Source organism: Carassius auratus, unplaced genomic scaffold (assembly GCF_003368295.1).
Source record: "Carassius auratus strain Wakin unplaced genomic scaffold, ASM336829v1 scaf_tig00215316, whole genome shotgun sequence".
NCBI lineage: Eukaryota > Metazoa > Chordata > Actinopteri > Cypriniformes > Cyprinidae > Carassius > Carassius auratus.
This window is the reverse complement of record NW_020528035.1, coordinates 607,544-626,898: the sequence shown is the minus strand read 5'-3', so window position 1 is coordinate 626,898 and position 19,355 is coordinate 607,544. Positions and strand designations below refer to the sequence as shown.

At 36.4% G+C, this 19,355-nt stretch overlaps 2 protein-coding genes across 2 annotated transcripts; both read left to right on the top strand.

Moving 5' to 3' along the window:
* The first annotated feature begins 316 nt into the window (after positions 1-316).
* Positions 317-9,740, top strand: slc25a11 (solute carrier family 25 member 11). The gene is made up of 8 exons (XM_026260006.1): positions 317-521; positions 2,833-2,985; positions 3,321-3,527; positions 6,268-6,358; positions 7,040-7,130; positions 7,331-7,430; positions 7,765-7,816; positions 8,814-9,740. The coding sequence occupies exons 1-8, from the start codon at positions 439-441 to the stop codon at positions 8,967-8,969; spliced, it is 933 nt and encodes a 310-aa protein (XP_026115791.1). The 5' UTR covers positions 317-438; the 3' UTR covers positions 8,970-9,740.
* Positions 9,741-9,912: 172 nt separating this feature from the next.
* Positions 9,913-19,102, top strand: spag7 (sperm associated antigen 7). Its single transcript, XM_026260007.1, has 7 exons — positions 9,913-10,473; positions 10,976-11,043; positions 11,148-11,236; positions 11,465-11,549; positions 17,468-17,557; positions 17,752-17,908; positions 18,344-19,102. Exons 1-7 carry the CDS (start codon positions 10,344-10,346, stop codon positions 18,460-18,462), a joined length of 738 nt encoding a protein of 245 aa, XP_026115792.1. The 5' UTR covers positions 9,913-10,343; the 3' UTR covers positions 18,463-19,102.
* Positions 19,103-19,355: the final 253 nt, after the last annotated feature.

Genomic DNA, 19,355 nt, shown 5'->3' with positions numbered 1-19,355 from the left:
TGTGATTGGTCCGTTGTGAGCTATGGTGAGAAAAGTTACAAGAGTAACGCTGTATATAATGCTTCAATTGTAACGTTTCACTGTCACTGACAAACTTTAAAATAGCCTGTTAAAATAGCAAAAGCTTTCTGAAGGTTGTTTTTCTGTTGTTGTTAATTAGACTTCTGCGATCGATTTCAGTGGATTGTCTATTTTGAATAGATCCCCGTTCAAGATGAAAGCCGTGTCTGTCTCTTTAAGAGAAATTACACGAAAACAAACACGTCACTTACGTGCTCGGCACCGCGACTGAAAAATCGAATTGGATTGGTCCAGACGTGTTCCCGTTTGACGTGTGCAATTCAGGCAAGTCACCTTGCTGTTCACATTAGCAGCCGTATATCAGCGGAGCGCCAGAAGCGAAGGTGTCCTCCAGAAACCCAAACCAGCACTGCAGCCATGGCAGCCGCAGCGGACACGGCCAAACCCAGGCCCAAAACCTCGCCCAAATCTATTAAGTTCCTCTTCGGTGGCTTGGCTGGGTACGTATGCGTCTATGAATGCAGCGGCGCTCTCTGCTGCATGGACGTCAACTGAATTACCAGTTTTATGGGAGGTTATTTATAAGGGTTAGTTATCCGCTAGGCGAGCTATCGATAAGCAAAGAGCGTTTTTTTAGTAACGTTAGTGTTATACATTTTCTCTACTCTTTCTCTCAGTTCAGTTGTGAATGAATGTACAGGCCCAGAGGAAGCCTGGTAACCCCATGACAGTCTGAACTTCAGTTTAAATGTCAAGGTGCATGGGTTTGATTTGCTGTCACGGAAGAATTCCTGTTCGAATTGGTTCCTTAACTCTGTAGGTCTGGAGATCTTTTGCTACTTTTAAAATGGCTATAATATTCAGATAAAAAAAAAAAAAAAAAACCCTTGTCATTAGATATTTAAAATAATAATAATAATAATAATACAAAGATAAAACTGATATAATCTAAATAATTAAATAAACCATTATCCATTAACCATTTCAATATTTATTATGAGTAAACTTTTAATGTAATTCGTTTACTCAAATAGCTGATGTTCTTCTGTAGTGGTTTCCACCAGCAACAATTTGAACACTTGTAAAGTTACGAAAAAGCTCCAAGGAAACAACAGTTACAGGTTCAGTGAAGAGCATGATTGATATAATATATGACATATGCAACAATAATAATAATAATAATAATAATAATAAAAAAAACAGAAAACAAATGAATATAACTTGTAAACACATTTCCAACTTTTTTGTCAAATTGTCTAAAAAAGAAATGTGAGAATCACAGATTGGGATAATGTTTTTTCACTATAATTAACATAAACCGCATTTTTAACCACATTTTATAAATACAGCATTTGCATTTTTTTCATATTTCTTTTTTTTTTTTTTTTTTTTTTTTTTATATAATGCTGTACTTTGTGTTAACTAACGTTTAATTATAAAAATATAATTTTGGGTTTGACAGCTAATTTCTCTCTTCTGAGTACAGTAATCAATCTTTTTTTTAATGTTTTAAGTTACTAAACAATATTGAATTTTTCTTGTGCTTTTTTTTTTTTTTTTTTAAATGGGAACATAATATAAAATGATAAAATCTGATTTATCATAACGTACCGTTACATAATGATCAGTTTACATATGTTGAAATCACAAAAAGTATAGAAATCTCTTGTGGTGCATATATATATTATATATGTTAGAACATGGTTTTTGTGTAATTAAACTTGTGTGAGAGATCTGTTCAAGTGAATTTATGGCAAAAGGAGCCATAACTCACTAGTTTATCCAGAAACATCATTAAATTGAGCATTTCTTTAAATTATTATTTAAATTCAATTTGAATTAATTCAAATAAAAAAATCTTTAGGAACATACATATTGTGTGGACTTATACAGTAGGTGATCTTATTGAAAAAAGTAGTTCTTTAATCATTAAATTCTATCCTTAAAATAATACTTCATTTTTTAAAACTTACAATCTAAACATGTATAAACCATTTCGTATTTATGGGGACATTGTTAAATCTTAAGAAAATCTATGAAGAAAATATAATAATATTTTTGACATGTTAGACAGGACTTTAACACATGGACTCTGAAACAAGCATAAGACCTGTAAATCAATACTATTTCATATACAGGTTGTTCTTGCGTGTAGGAGTTGTTTAAACTGGGCCTAAGGAAATTAATTTGATGTGACCTTTGTTAAAGAAACAGCAGCTGTTCATTGTAGGTACTGTGTGTGATCCTTAGTCAGTATATTCTCAAAGGATGTGTGCAGCACCCATGTTATTATTATAAAATACCATTACATTTCAATCATCATCGTGAAAATGGAAATAGTCTTAAAGGATCTTGATGTGATAAAATGATATTTCTAATTAGGTCATACAGGATAGAATTTAATTCCTACAGGATTTTATGTCGCCTTCCTTTTATGATTCTGTTTAAAGTTTCAATTATATGGTTTTCCCCGTTATTGGGTATAATTTGAAAAATTGATTTTACAAAAAACAAACAAACAACAAAAAATAAAAGATTATTGGAGTATGTTTTACAAGAAAACACTACTACAGGCTTTCCACTTCAGAATTTCACATTTAATTTAGTGTGCTACTTGGCATTTCTTTGTAATTGTTTGTGAATTTTACTAGCATTTTATGAGTGCAAATAGTCTGAATGTATTTTTTCAGTGTATGTTTCTTTAGGATTGGTTTCAATTTTTGACTCTAACATAAATGGGATTAATCCTTTAGGATTAACACATACTTTAAATAAATGATTTGGCTAATACACATTCACTCCGACTTCCAGGATGGGCGCCACTGTGTTTGTGCAGCCCCTGGACCTGGTGAAGAACCGAATGCAGTTGAGTGGTCAGGGCTCAAAGGCTCGAGAATACAAGACCAGCTTCCATGCTGTGGCCAGCATCCTTCGCAACGAGGGCGTCCGCGGTATCTACACTGGGTAAGAAAGAGAGGCACACCACACTGACGCAGGCGTTGTATAGAGAGGTCAAGTTTTTCAGAAAAAAGGAATGTGTTACCTCAGTCCAAGTACAGCTGAATGAATTATTGAATGAATGTTTTTTGTTTTTTTAAGATTAATTTTACCAGACACTGGATGTGAGAAACTAGGGAGCTGTAGATGGACATCCTGTAGAGGGAGCCCATAGCTTTACACAAGCAGTAAATATCTGATTAGGTTTATATCTGATTTATATCTGATCTCGTTATTGTCTGACAGCACATTTAACAGTTTTCATGTCTTTGTCGTCTTTTCTCCCATGTTTTTCGTTGTAGGCTTTCTGCGGGTCTGTTGAGGCAGGCTACCTATACCACGACCCGTTTGGGCATCTACACGATCCTGTTTGAGCGCATGTCCAAAGCAGACGGCACACCTCCTAACTTCTTAATGAAGGCTTTAATAGGAATGACTGCTGGGGCCACAGGGGCGTTTGTTGGGACTCCAGCTGAGGTGGCGCTTATTCGAATGACAGCTGATGGGAGGTAGAAGAATATAACTACACTCCAAATGAAGCATTCTTACTAATAGTTTGTAATTGTAAAATAGACCAAATTAAACAAACACTGTTGCATTAAGACTAAGACTTTAAGATAATTCTGAAGACGTGTTCTTATAGACTTGTGAAGTATAGAGCATTCGGTTTAAAAACTGCCCCCTTAGACAGGGAGAGAAAGAGAGAGACAGAGAGAGAAAGACAGAGACAGAGAGAGAAAGACAGAGACAGAGAGAGAAAGACAGAGACAGAGAGAGAAAGACAGAGACAGAGAGATAGTTTATTTGACATGTAATGTGAACAACCAACCAAGTTGTGCCATTTTAGGGGCAGGTTTCCATGAAATGGATGATCCCACAACAATGGACTGATGTGGGGGAAAAAAAAAAACATCAGAATTTCGGCCTATCCAAAAATAGGAGTGCACGATATCTATCGGACGATGATTAATGCACATCTCATCAGTAAAGCCGGTTATCTTATCAGCGGTAAATTCCATCAGGTGTGTGATTTCACATAGAGCAGCTGTTACTACATGGAGCCGTTGTTAAGCTGCGCAAATCCACGTTATCAGTGTTTATTTGCGCAGCTTGTCAGTTAACATCGGCTCTGTGTAGTAACAACTGCTCTATGTGAAATCACACACCTGATGTAATTTACTGCTGATTAGATAACCGGCTTTACTGACTAGATGTGCATTAATCATCGGCCGATATGTATCATCAGAGCCATCGCTAGTGGGGTGAAAGGTGGTGATGATTATATCAACTGACTGGCTGAGGCCAGCCTAAAAAGACGCTCGGGACAGTTGACAGGCCACTGCTGCGCATCATCAAAGCTTATATTTTCACATGTTTTTAAACCTTGCCAATTTAAACATTCTTTTAGTTTAAAGCATTCAAACACAAGACGCGGTAAATCTCGACTGAGTATGTTACTTGTGCGCTGTGTTTGGTGCGCACGCAGTGAGTCCATTCAGTCTATGAGAGAGCCGCGTCTCACGGACAGCAACATCGAACCGAGCTCTCCTTCAGGAAGTTTGCATCCTCCTGCACCTGAACGAACAAATACAAATCACAGATTAAACAAGCAGAAAAAGATGTGGAAGAGCCCAATTCAGCACCCGCGGTGTTCAGGGCGCATGGAGAGACTGTCTGAAAGCAATTAAACCAAATCTGCCTCTTCTTGCTTTTGTACCGACAAATACATACAAAATATATAAAAAAATCCCTTCTGGAAAGTGTGTTCGAAAAAACCCGTTGGTTATGTCTTAAGTGAAAGAAGTGACCACGCCTAATTTACTAGCTCTGCTGTCAGTGTCTTTAATGTTAATCCAAGAACATGAAAGACAGAAAATCACTCACTGCTCTTGATTGATTTACTTTGTAGTTTTAACAAGAATTTATCCACAGTCAAACCAAAAATTATTCAGACACCAAATATAATTGTTTATATTGTTTTACTAGTGGGTGCAGGACACTTTAGTTCATTTATTTAAGTGAGTATAGCAAAATAAAGAGAACTTGGGACCAAAAATTAATCTGAGATTTTGACTTGACCATGTTTTACTTGCGTGTTTTTTCCTGAATTGCTAATGCAACCTTTTCACACCACACACTGAACAAAATTAAGCATTGCTTGGTAATTGGTCAATAAAGTATTGATAGTTGTGTAAATATTATCATACTAACAGTTATCAAAACAAATTCTGGTTGAATGCAAAACATATCTTTCTATCAAAGTTATCTGACATTATCAAGAGGAACTATTGTTCTGACACGGAGTTCTTATATTTTATTACCAATTTCTAAACTAAAGCAAATACTTGCATCCTAAACCGAACTGCATCGACAAATTAGATTGCCAGATTTCGAATAAGCTTGTTTGAGATGAACTATACTAGCCTACCACAGGCCGGCGAGAGTAGTCGCTTGCTGTCGGAGTAGAATTAAAAGTCGGATACTTTCTGCTCCCAGTAGTGATTCTCTCACTGTGTTTGCATACTTTTATCACAGAAAAGTAAATTCAATATTTGTCAAATACATAGAAACGTTTTTATGAGCAACAGAAACACTTTTTGTATACTGCTTAATACAGCGCCATCTGTTCAAGAACAAAGTTCAACAGAAACATGAAGGCTACTAAATACCATTAAGGTGGGGGTATATATGCTTTTATCAGTGTTTTTTGATAAACATGACTCAAGATAACAGTGCACTAAAAAAAAAAGCTTTTACTGTTCTAAAAACGCAGATTTGTGAGCATTATTGGAATTTAATTGTTAGAATAAACACGCAACACACATCGTGCTTGTCATATGAACTATTGATTATACATTGTGCCAAAATTAATAGTTATCGTTAACTAAAACTATTAAAAATGGTTTTGTTTGATTGAAATCGATCTAAAATTAAAAAAAAAAAAAATATTAGATTAAAAAACTATTCTAGCAAATTAGAAATGTTGCAGTTTAAAGTATTAATTTACTAATTAAAGCTAAATAGAAACATAAAAAAAAAAAAAAAATGACAAAATATTACATAATTTTACAATGATTCCGCTTTTATTTTTCTATGTCCAACTAAAAATAATATAAAAAAAAACACTATAATGGTATTTAAATAATATTGAAATAACACTTAATATTAATTTTGTCATGATCTTGTGTTTTTGCTATTAAACTGTTAAAACAATTAATAAAATATCACTTCCTGCATTATCTTGTCCAGGTTGCCTGCAGATCAAAGAAGGGGTTACACAAATGTCTTTAATGCCCTCATCAGAATTACAAGGGAGGAGGGAGTGACAACACTCTGGAGGGTAAGAGTGTGTGTGTGTGTTTGTGTGTTTGCTCTACTATTATTAAACTTTTTTTTTTTTTTTTTTTTTTTTTGCATAAATCAGAGTTGAAAGTCTTAAATGAATAAAGTCATGACATGTAATGTTGCATTCACTTGAACATTTCCTTCAGTCTTTTTGTCTTACTTAAATCAAGAAACATTTACTTGAGATGCAAGATGAAAATACAAAGTCTTGTTTTTTTAAGAAACTAAACAAAATTGAGTTATTTGTCAGTTAAAAAAAATGCTTTTATTTAGATTTTTCTCCGTTAGCTTTAGCAAATCTTTTCATTTTGATTTTCAAGTGAATCTTTATACATTTGCACAAGAAAACAAGGCAATAAAAGTAAGCAGTTTTGCAGTGTGATCACAAGATACTTTGGAGCAAATGTATTCAAGCTTAAGCTATTGTTTTTGTGAACTGAATTAAAAAGTAATGAAGATTTGAAGGAAGTTGTATTTTAAGGCTTGCTTATATAACTCATTCGGTGTGCTTCCTAGTCATGTATACATTTACTTTGAGAAAGCATGTTTTGTTCCTTCAGATTGTTCCATACATTTTCTTAACTTTGTCTTAAAAAGTTTTTAATTCACCTTCATAAAACCTGCAGAAACCCTGTGTACGCTTAATGATGCATGTATTGTTTTATTTTTAATGTAGGGTTGCATACCCACCATGGCTAGAGCAGTTGTTGTGAACGCAGCCCAACTTGCTTCATATTCCCAGTCCAAACAAGCACTGTTGGACTCTGGTATGAGCCTTCTTTTATCTTATCAGTCACAAACTTGTGTTGTTAGCTTTTCTAGAAAATCTAGCGAATATCAGATTTAGATGGTAGCTAACTTTTATTTATTTACCCTGTTAGGTGTATCATCCTCTGAATGTTCTTCTGAATGAGTGAGTTGTGCTGCAGTGAACTTAAGCATCTCTCTTGTTCTGTGTTCTGTGCAGGATATTTCAGAGATGATATCCTGTGTCATTTCTGTGCCAGTATGATCAGTGGACTAGTCACCACTGCTGCCTCCATGCCAGTAGACATTGTTAAGACCAGGTACAATCACTTTTAATTCCTGGGACGTATTACTAGATTACTAAATGAGATAGGGTGGTATGACAATATTCTGATGATGATATAAAGTGTCTATTGTTTGAGATTTTGCTATATTGTTTTTCTCGCAATTTATTTGCTACAGTATTCAATACAGTATAAAAGGACCTAGCTTGACGCCAGGTGTAGATAGAAATTGATTCACCCATTAAATAGCACCTGGCTTAAAACAGAAGATTCAAAATATTAGAAGTCTTCCAACTTATTCTTTTTGTTTTCTGTAGAAATTGTTTAATATTTAATGTTGACATATATTTCCTTTTTTTTTTTTCAAAAGAATCCAGAACATGAGAATGATTGATGGGAAGCCAGAGTACAAAAATGGTTTGGTAAGTTTTCAACTCCTTTTCAGTTTTTGCATTTTAAGCAGCTGATCTCAGACTGCTGGAGTTTTGTCCTTTCAGTCACACTGATGCAGTGAGAACGTCAGGAGATTAATCAAGTCAGTTAAACCTCTTGTCTTGGAGGAAACCCAGAAGAACAGTAAAATATAGATTTGCATTTGGTTGCAGGTATTAGTGCACCGACAGTAACATGATCAGCAGCAGGCCGGGACCGCGTGATGTTTTTAGTCCAGTGTTATGGTCGTGTTGTGCAATAGTCAGTCCCACCATAATTTCAAAGGAGTTTTTTTTTTTTTCTTATTTTGTGGCAGCATAGAAATACACATAATTTCAGTTTTGCTGAAAATACACAATTATGTTAGATGCAATAGTATGCAATCAGTGACACCAATCATCAGTTATGTTTTAGTTATGGATAGTTCTGTCATTAATTACTCACCCTTGTGTCGTCCAAACCCTTAAGACCTTTGTACATCTTCAGAACACAAATTAAGATATTTTTATGAAATCTGAGAGCTTGCTGACCCTGCATTTATCCCATACAAAGTGCACACACACACACACACACACACACACACACCGTGAACACACACCGTGAACACACACCTGAAGCAGTGGGCAGCCATTTTTTGCTGCACCATCCATGGTCAGTTTTAATGTTTTCATGTTTTTACAATTATATCAAGTTTTTTTTTTTGGTGCTTTTATGTAGTTTATAATCAAAGTGATTGCACTGAGTAGATATATATAAAAAGTGGACATCCAGTAAAATAATGTACTATCCATTAAATTGAATATACTGTTGAAACCTGACAATGAGACAATGAGGCAAATATTATAGATTTAATAGTATCAGTAAACCTCTAGAAATGTTCATTGTGCTTACATGTAAATATAAATATACGTCATGTAAAATGTGTCTTTGGCACATAAACTCTCCTTCTCATTCTTTTTCTTTTTCATTCTCTTTCTCTTTTTGTAGGATGTGTTGGTAACGGTTATAAGGAAGGAAGGATTCTTCAGTCTGTGGAAGGGTTTTACTCCTTATTACGCTCGTCTCGGGCCACACACAGTTCTCACCTTCATCTTCCTGGAGCAGATGAACAAATTCTACAAGATCTATTTCCTTGACTCCTAGATTTGTCCTGAAGGTCATCGGTGGACCGCACAGGCCATAATTCCACATTGTGTTTCTCTCCCACATCCTATACCAGAATAGTTTCCCTTTTTGATGATTGGTAACAGAGCCACTTTACCAACTGGTTTGCAACCCTTTGCTGTGGTGGTGACTGTGAAGACCATTTTGACTCTCATATTACAAAGACTGACTAGCTTAACTATAAACTGATTTGAATGAAGGGATTGTTCACACCAGTCATATCCCTCTTTTAGTTTTAAATTATATTTATGTAACCCACCCACCCACCCGCCCCCACCTTCCACACAAGCATGTCCCCTTTAAGGTCAACAGCTGTACTGACCTGTCAACAGAAGTAGTTGTGAGGAATCTACGTCAGTGCAGATATAATTCTAATTCTTGGTCAAAATACCTATGATCCCAATCCACCCTATGTCCAAACATAAAGGACTACGTTGTAGTGAACATTTGGTGGTGTTTGCCAACGTTGAGCACGGTTAACTGGAAAGTGTAGAATATAATGTATAAATATAATGTGGTGTGTAAAGGCCACTACCGCACCCTATAGCTCCTTGTGATGTATTAAATTATATAATAAGGTATTTGAGAATTCATTTTCCGGAGGAGCTACAAAACTAGACTCAACTTGAAATCTTCCTAGTATGTAAGGCATAGTTTTGTTTTGAATGAAGAGTCGAATCAAACAAACAGCCCAGCTCTTTAAAAATCATGCTACTGTAACTTTCATCAAGTAAAGAATTAAAATACTGACCATTGTGTTTCTTATTTGCTTGATATGCAGAAACAACTAACAACTTATGCATTCTGAATAAAACTAGTCCATTAAATGAAACCATTTTAAATAACAGTTGAAGTTGTACAGGTGGATTTCAGGTTTAAACATTTGAAACAATGGTTCTGACATGCACCAGAAAGAAGTATAATAATTGATCAGACATTACTTTTACAAATATTACACTGATGTAATTTGTCAAATGTAAATAAATGAGCAGAAGACAATTCCAGAATAAACGAAAATACCCAGAATGGGAATCACAAAAAATTATTCATATGCATAACGTGGTATTACTGAGCAATTATTAATCTACACTGAGTTGATGTAAAGTGCCGATATTATGCTTTAATGAATCAACACGAGAGTCTTACGTGGTAATAAAACATTTGGCAAACTTCAATGCAAAGATACTGTTCTTTGATAATTGTACACCGACATTTATTTAGATTCAGACGCTTCAATGTCGATCACATGCTGAATATCTTAAGATCAAACTAATCCAAATACAGCGAGCGGCTTAATGACGTCATTGCGCAAGCCTGTGGTTGGACTACGTTACCCACAATGCCATTTCAAGAATGCAGCATGAAGCGAGCTTCCGGTTAAAATTAGACAGTCCAAAGATGGCGGACCTCTTGGGCTCGATCTTGAGCTCAATGGAAAAGCCTCCAACCGTTCACGATCAAGAAAGCCGAAGGAAAGCCAGAGGTAGACAGTTTTAAGCCTACAGATACACATCCTTACATTCTGGAAAATGAACCTGGGTGTGCTTGTAGTTTTCCAAGTGAAACTTTAGAAATATCTGAGTGTCCTCTGCGACACTAACGCTGTAATAAAAATGAGCCAATCACCGCCTAAGAAATGATAGATGCAAGTACATACGTCATGTTTTTGCACTTCTGCCGTTAAAAAGCTTCAACACGTCATAGTTGGTTTGTTTGTCTCTTTTTATACACTTAATTAATTAAATTTATGAATTGGCCGTGCTTTGCGCTTTTATGCAAAGGTGACTTTTAAAATGAGGTAAAAAGGAGGAACCTACACCCAGTCTCCTAAGCTTTACTGCAGCAACAAAATTGTCATAAACAATGACAACGTTTGCTAATGTATTTATTACATTTTTCACAGACAGTTCACATACATATGGCACTTAAGTCATTTTTGTAATTTAATTGTCTATTCTAATACCTCTCTTACTGTAACTGTGCAGAACAAGCTGCCAGACTGAAGAAGATTGAGGAGGATGAGAAGCGAAAGAAAGCAGAGTTTAGAAAAAAGGTATAATTCATGACTATAACTTATGACTTTATTTGTCCCGCATAAAAATGATCTTATGACATAGTGAGCTTTTGTTTCTGAAAATCAGTGTGGTTTTCCATTAGATGGAGAAGGAAGTGTCAGAGTTCATTCAGGACAGCACACTACAGAAGAAGAAATATGACCCAATGGGCAAGATCGAGAGAAGTATATTGTGAGTTCAACACTGTGTTTAGGGATGTTATCAGCTGCGGATTACCAAAGTGCAATGTAAATAATGTTAGAATGTGTTTATTTTAAATACATACTGCTATTCTAGTTTAATAAGTATGCCACTGCTCTCTTTCAACTACTGGTTTAACCAGTGGCATGAGTTTTAGGCAGGATTACCTGTTTTCCTGTGTGACATTCAGTTCATGCGAAACACCTCCATCTCTCTTAGGCATGATGTGGCTGAGGTGGCTGGACTGACATCGTTTTCTTTTGGTGAGGATGAAGAGAGCAGATATGTCATGCTGTTTAAAAAGGTTCGTATGTACTGTGGAATTTCCTCACACAATAATCTTTGTAAATATGTTTCCTTGTGTTTAGTGTTCTGTATAATGAAACATTTATTTATGTAACACTATTTATAATACTGATTGTTCCAAAGCAGCTTGATAGTAATAAACAGGACAACAACCATTTAGCAAAATACAACAATTATGAAATGACTTAAAATTCTAGGATCCAAGAAATGAAAAAAAAACAAAAAAAAAAACAGGAGAAGCCAGACTCAGATTCAGTTCTCCTCTGGCCCGTGTTGTTCTCTGTTTCAGTGGTGTATAAAGTACCTGAAAGTCATACTCAAGTAAAAGTACAGATATATTACCAGAAAATTACTTTGGTAGAAGTTGAAGTCACCGTTTAGAATATTACTTGAGTAAAAGTCTTAAAGTACCGTAAAACTTCAAATAATAGCCGAGTCCCAAATAGACGCCTGTCTCTTTTAAACGCCTGGTGTGACGAGAGGTTTGGGTAAATAAAGGCCGGTCTCAAATAGAGGCCTGGTCTGTTTCAAGCGTGGGAAAAGCTGGATACGGAGCGGCTGAAAAAATCCTTTAAGGTATGCTTGCGCGCGCGTGTGTGTGCGCGCGAGGGAGAAAGAGGAGATAATATATTTCATTGACTTAAGGATGTTATCCTTAGGTATGTGGCCTGACAGTAGCTTCTGATGGAAGTGAGGATCACCATTGTTTCAAAGAGGGAGAGCCGTGCGCAACTGTGCGAGAGCTGTTAGTGCAAGCAAGGCAGAGTTAGCGGAGGCTGGAGAGGGAGAAGTGGAGGAGAGAGCGATGTGGAGGAGGAATTCGCCAATGAACTTGTAATTGAGGATCGCGGGGATGATGATAGTGATGAATAGAGTAATGTTCTATCACATGATTGCAGTTGTTTTACAGGGTAGCCATCATTCTTTCTTGTTGATATGTTTCGGGCAACAAGTTCATATGCTCAATGGATTTTAGCGGTAACTTCTATTGTTCTGCCCATTGCTGTCACATCGTTTCATTTTTTATATATTTTTTTATGCTGCCAATAGCCAAAGACATTTCTTACATTAAATGATTTGTTAAACACATTAAAATGAATTATAAATAAAACGTAGTATAATGTGGTAACCTCCTGCTGTCATGCTTGAACATCTCAACACTAAATTAAAGGCCTGTCTCTTATAGACGCCGGTCTCAAATACAAGCCGGTGCAGTTCGGCGGTTTGGGTAAATAGAAGCCCGGGCTATTATTTGAAGTTTTACGGTATGTGATATTTATTGTACTTCACCAAATCAAACTGAATCGTTTGAAACGGTTCGCGTCTCCAATAAGCATTAATCCAAAATTACTTGATGTTAACTTTTTTTAACGTGACTGACACACCCTCTGAGTCAGAATAAACCAATATCCCGAAGTAATTAATGTACTCAAACAGTACACTGACTGAACTGCTGTGAAGAGAGAACTGAAGATGAACACCGTGCCAAGCCAGATGACGAACGAACACGCTCACTGTTGGAGCAGTTCTTGTTCTCGAGTCAAGAACCGGTTGCATCAGTTTTCGGATCACCAGTACACTGAACTGAGAATCGTTTCTTTCGGACGCGTCCGATTTGAGAACCGATGAACTGATGATACTGCGTATGCGTGTAATTTTTTAAGAATTTTGTTAAACTTCGGAAAGTGTGATAAAATAACTACATTTTTTTTTTTTTTTAAGATGAATGTTTCTAATCTGTATATTGTAGATAATTTATAGACCAAAAGGGATTTTCAGTGAAGTTGGACAATAATTAAGACTCTAAAGACTGAATAGGAATGAATAGGAATAAGGGATGATTTGTGAAATATCTGTACTGTATTTATAGTTAATGATGACAGATTCACAAATTGAGTTTGTAGTAAACTGAACATGAACACGAGTAGAGCAGCTGATGATACTGAACTGCAGCACGTGCCGATTAAATAGATTCTCGTTCTCGAGTCAAGAACCGGTTTCATCGGTTTTCGGATCATGAGTACACTGAACTGAAAACCATTTATTTCGGACGCGTCTGATTCGAGAACCGAGGAGCTAATGATACTGCGCATGCGTGATTCAGCGTGAAGCCAACTGACTCACAGCGCAGCGGTATGAACCGAACTGATTCTTTTGGTGATTGATTCTGAACTGATTCTGTGCTAATGTTATGAGCGTGGGTAAAGCGAGGGCTTGAATGAAGGGCAATCTGGCGAAACGTAAGTTCATTTAATAACAGATACATCGCAATGGATGTATAGTCATGGTTTCTGTGCTGATCTTCAAGATTTAAATCCTCGTATGCACATTATTGCTTTTACTGTATTTGGGTGTGTTGTTGCAAAACTTAATTGTAAACGTTTCATGATTATGAGTTTTTTAACTGACTAAAGTTGATTACTGACTTTATATATTTAAAGTGTAACTAAACCCCTGGTCAGAGCCTGACTCCACCGACTGACAATATGTGAAAAGTGGGCAGATCACAGCGGAGATAGAGGGGACGAACCGAGGGCGGGGCTGAGCAAGTGCGGCGGATTGAATGACAGCTGCTGTCAGCGACGCTAAAATGGAGAGTGACTGTAATGATGCAAGTAGCTTTGCAACAGAGCGATCATTTGAAGTAGAGGACTTTTCTCACCTATCTTCACCTGAAGTGGATGTCGAGGTGTCTGTTCATATCAATTCGATCAACTGGCTCAAACTGCGGTCTCAACTCCCGCATCGCGTCGCTTTTCAGCACGAGCTGTGTGGAGAAGCCCATCTCCACCTCCATTGCGTTGGAGAAGCAATCCCGTGCAAAATGCAGTTTGCACACTCCAGCTCTAGGCGGGAACTCACGGTCTTCCAGGCCAAGTGCATGCAACCACTGGCGCCTAATTTTAAAGTCTGCTGGAGAACTATGCAGTCCAGCAGTGCTGTCACAACCAGCAACACACCTACGTACCATCCTGACCACTGTACTAAATACAGATAAATCTATGCTAACTTGAACATCTAAATAACTACATAATTGATATGCTAAATAGATGCTATAATCCTGTTTTCAATACTCGCAATTCCAACTCCTGACTCACTACTGTGATTTTGACGGAACAAGATTGTTTTATACTGCCAGGGGCGTGGTAGCTCGTACCAAGGGGCATGGTGAGCTGGAAACTGCTTACGTCACCTGCCACTGCTTACGTCACTTGCCACCACAACATCCAATAGGAAAAATCAACTGCAGTAGCCACCATTCAATCTGAAGAGGGCAGCACTCAGACGTTTTTGCACCATATATTGTAGAATTAAAACACTTTATGCTCAAATGTCAAAAAAGTTACTCGAATCAATGAACAGCACTAATAAAGCCCCATTCTTACAGATCATTAACTAAAAAAAGTTGGTTTAGGGTTTAGTTACTCTTTAAATGTTTGATAGACGTGACGCCATTATGTCATCGCCAATGACGTCATTACGTTGAGCGTAAAAGAACGGCTGAACCGTTTTTAAAAAAAAATTTATTGAATCGAACCGTCCGAAAGAACCGATTCGCGGAAAAGAATCGAACTTCCCATCACTAATTAAAAGTAGAAGTACAAGTAATTGCAAAAATAAAAAAAGAAGCAAATAAATTTTCATACACGGCTTGAGTAGCAAGATTGTGTTCAGTTTTAACCATTTCTTCCATTTTGTATTTTTGGGTAAGAATGAGAAGCACTTCATCTGTACTTAGTTGCTGTGTCTCATTTCGGAGGCTGCATCCTCCGGAGGTCGCATTTGAAGGCTGCATACTTCATCGGGGAAGTCTCATTTGAGAAAAGTAACCATTAAATTGCAAAGTAAACAAAAATCTATAGCATTTTAAACATCACAAGGAATAACAGTCAATTTTATTATGATTAATTTTCTTAAATGAGACTTCCCCGATGACGTATGCAGCCTTCAAATGCGACCTCCGGAGGACGCAGCTGAAATGAGACGCGGCTATTGTCTTTCATTCCAATATAAGAAAACATTTCTGGAATCTGCATCTGAAATAGCATGTATTTACACAGTACACATGTATCTCAAAGGGGACAAGGATTCATCTAAACTGCAGTTACAGTTGTATAAAAATGCCTTATGTTTTGTTTTTAACATTAAACATTGTATACTAACATTGTATATACTTAAAAACATGAAGAAAAAAAAGAAATAGTAGAAATGTGAAATTAAAACCCTCAGTACGTGACAGCAAGTGTAGGTTATTGAGTGAGTCATTGAGATTCAACCAATTCATTCAAAATGGCTGATTCATTCAGAAACAAAGCACTTGATCGGGTTAATGAGTGAATAACTGAATCATTTATTCAAAAAAGCTGATTCATTCAATAAGGAAACACCGTAATTGCTGAAAACAGTGCTGTGATCTGGTTGGAACTATTTTCATTAGCAAAATTGAGCAAAAAAAAAAAAAAGTTAAATGTAAGTCACTTATTAGCTGTGTCCAAATTCAGGGTCTGCATCCACCTTAGGATCCTTCCTACCCAGTTGAAGGAGGAGGGGTCCTCCGATGACCGCAAAAACCGGAAGTCGGTGTTTGTGAATTTGGACAGCCTATCCTTCTTTCAGTTCCCTCCCTTACCCGTTGCTCATATCATGTTGCCTAGCAACCGTGATAGCGCTAAGCAAGACGCGGGTGAAGAGCTCATCGTTCTCTCCCCGGAGCTTTATAAACACTTCTGTCTGCTCTTTCGTCCTTAGAAGCGTTAAAAACAGCTTCAATCACTAACAAATAAGCTGTGTGTAAGGGGATATTCACACAGGCAGTAAGGAAGAAGCTAGTTTACGAAAGTAAACTTTTTTTTTTTTTTTTTTTTTTTTACATATACACGTACAAATGTAAAAAAAATGCTTAATGCTAAAACAAAATGCCTAACTAGAAAACCACTGAAAATATATATTTTTGAAAAGCCAGTTTTTAAAAAAACATCGAAAATAATACTCCTCCCCCACTCCGCTACCGCTTGCTTCGTCCTGCCGAAAAGAATTATGGGATAGGTAGGACACGAAAGGATCCACCACACCATTCGTTCCAATTCTGGGAAAAGGAGGACGCATTTGTGGGCCGCGTTTGAAGGATCCTACGAATTTGGACAGCCTTCGTCGCGGCGCTGTGACTTAACATCCTTCAAATGAGTACTCCGAAGGATGTAGAACCTGAATTTGGACACAGCATCGCTTTACTGAGCTTGTATAAAATAATTATTAAAATGTGTTCATGCATCTGCAAAAAAAGGGTACACTTTGTGTGATATAAATTGTTAACTAGGCCTACATTAAATCATATAAATATTAATAAAAGCGTTCAGAAGCATTTTTGCCCTCTACAATTTAGAATCCCTGGAATTTTGAGTTTTAATAGACTAATTAATCAATGTGCTGGCACTCTATGTGTGATTTGGTGATATAGCCCACTTGATAACGTCAGATAGCACATCATTACAACAACACTTATCATATTATCCCAGACAATGCTGTATATTGCACACCCCAGATTTGACTTGAGTGGAAAATGAAAACATCTGCGGTTGTGCAAGATGCGCACTTGTTTGCCCATGAGCAAAAGTGTTTTTATGAGTCTTGCAAACGCCAGACAACTGATTCGTTAAAACTGTTTTCCTGCAGTCTGTGTTCTTCTGACTATATTGTAGTAAGTAACGAATATGCTTCAGGGCAATGTATCAGAGTAAAGTATAGATTTTAATTAGGAAATGTAAAAGTTGGCTAAAATATAAAAACTCAAGAAAAGTACAGATATTCCTAAAAAATACTTAAGCACTGTAACTAAGTATTTTTACTTTGCTACATTACACCACTGCTCTGTATTAATGCTTATAGTGTTTGACTGGCTGTGTGTTTGTTACGAAGGAGTTTGCACCATCAGATGAAGAACTGGAGGCTTATCGGAAGGGTGAGGAGTGGGACCCGCAGAAAGCCGAGGAGAGACGTCGGCTAAAGGTAAGATCCCGAATGCTGTGCAAGAACCTGTTCAAAACCTCACAGTAGTAAGATAAGGAGAGAAAGTAGTTTCGTAATCTTGGAGAACTTTGCTTTGAGTTAATTTCTGTTAGTTCATATCTTTATAATTGGCTGTCTTTCACAATTTGACTACTTGGAACACCATGTTCAAGTTGTTTTACTGCACTCTTCAGGAACAGGCTGCACTAGAGATGCAAGAGGCCAGTCATACTCAGGAGAGGCCTGTGTCACCCAATTCAAACTACAGAGACAAATACAGCCATCTGATTGGAACATCTGCTGCTAAAGATGCCGCCCACATGCTTCAAGCCAATCGGGCATATGGCTGTGGTGAGTATAATTAAAGGAACTGCACACTTTGTAAAAACACTTTAAATCTGAATCATGCAGGGGAGGGGGGAAATCAATCGTCCAAATTGTATCCCCTAAAAAAATATTAAATGATCAAAGGCATACATATTTAGTAGCATAAAGGACTATAAAGTAAAACACCAAAGTAAAAAAACATTACTGTTTGCAACAGGATAGTGAGACAGAAAAATCTGAAAAAATAAGATGATACTTTATGCCCAATGTACAACATTACATGTTAAAGCTCTGAAAGGCTATAACTACGTCTCATTTAAGAAAAGTAGTGGCAGTAAAATTGGCCGTTATTCTTGTGAGGTATAAAATACTGCAATTTCTTTCTAACAAATGCGACCACCAGAGGACACCGCTTTTGCCTTGATTTTTAGAATAGTGTTTGTTGTTTTGTTGTTATAGTCCCTGTGGCCAATAAGAGAGACACTCGCTCCATTGAAGAAGCCATGAACGAGATCAGAGCCAAAAAAAGACTGAAGAAAGGCCAGGTGGAGGCCACTGGCAGCGGCAGCAGTGTGTGAAAGTGGTGTGTGTATTTGTTTATATAATCCGTTATAATGCAGAACAGAAGAGCGATTGAACAGTGTTTTACAATGTTTTACATGAAGAGCAGGGTTTGATAAAGATGAATTGTCATGCACATAAAGACAGTTTAAAACTGCCGCAGGATAACTGTACTGTTCAAAAATGCTTTCACCTCTATATTACTGTCCCAAATCATGTGTTTTTAGAAATCATTATTAGAATAAACAGAAATGTGTTGTTCAATATTGAAAATTCCTTTTGTATCTTGGCATGGTGATATAATGGCTCCTTTTTAAGTAAAGTCACAGTTGGTCTTAGAATAGTTTTCATTTGCATGAAATGCTTAAAACAGTCATATTTATTGCTTTGACATAACTGTGGTAGGTATGTTCGACTCCATGGCCGTTTTAATTTTAAATTATTAAGCAGTATGTCCTTAAACTAGTAGTTGTTCCTCATTGATGTTTATTTGCTTTAAATAAATTCCTTGTGTGTTTTATGTACAAGTGTTGTATGCAGTTTGTATATCATCTCATCCATAGCTAACACATTCTCCATCATTCTGAGCTGTGAATCATTATGTCCTTATGTATATGGACTAGATGGATCAAACAAATAAAATTGTGGTGTCATAGATTTCAGTGTCATAGATTTGGAATGTTTAGTTTGGAATTGATATTTTCATTAACTTATTATATTATAAACATTTATTGCAATGTTTAACCCATACCCCTCTCTATTTTTTGTTCCTAGAATAATTGAGAACATTTAATTTTATCAACTTTTTATATATATATATATATATATATATATATATATATATATATATATATATATATATATATATATATATATATATGTGCTTTTATTTTCAGTTTTTATTAATTCA

Excerpts from the sequence above, each read along its gene's own strand:
- slc25a11 (XM_026260006.1), top strand. The coding sequence starts at position 439 with ATGGCAGCCGCAGCGGACACGGCCAAACCCAGGCCCAAAACCTCGCCC. Across the intron at positions 6,359-7,039 it reads GAGTGACAACACTCTGGAGG|GGTTGCATACCCACCATGGC; the intron begins GTAAGAGTGTGT and ends TTTTTAATGTAG. Across the intron at positions 7,817-8,813 it reads CAGAGTACAAAAATGGTTTG|GATGTGTTGGTAACGGTTAT; the intron begins GTAAGTTTTCAA and ends CTCTTTTTGTAG.
- spag7 (XM_026260007.1), top strand. The coding sequence starts at position 10,344 with ATGCAGCATGAAGCGAGCTTCCGGTTAAAATTAGACAGTCCAAAGATG. Across the intron at positions 10,474-10,975 it reads AAGCCGAAGGAAAGCCAGAG|AACAAGCTGCCAGACTGAAG; the intron begins GTAGACAGTTTT and ends GTAACTGTGCAG. Across the intron at positions 11,237-11,464 it reads AAGATCGAGAGAAGTATATT|GCATGATGTGGCTGAGGTGG; the intron begins GTGAGTTCAACA and ends CATCTCTCTTAG.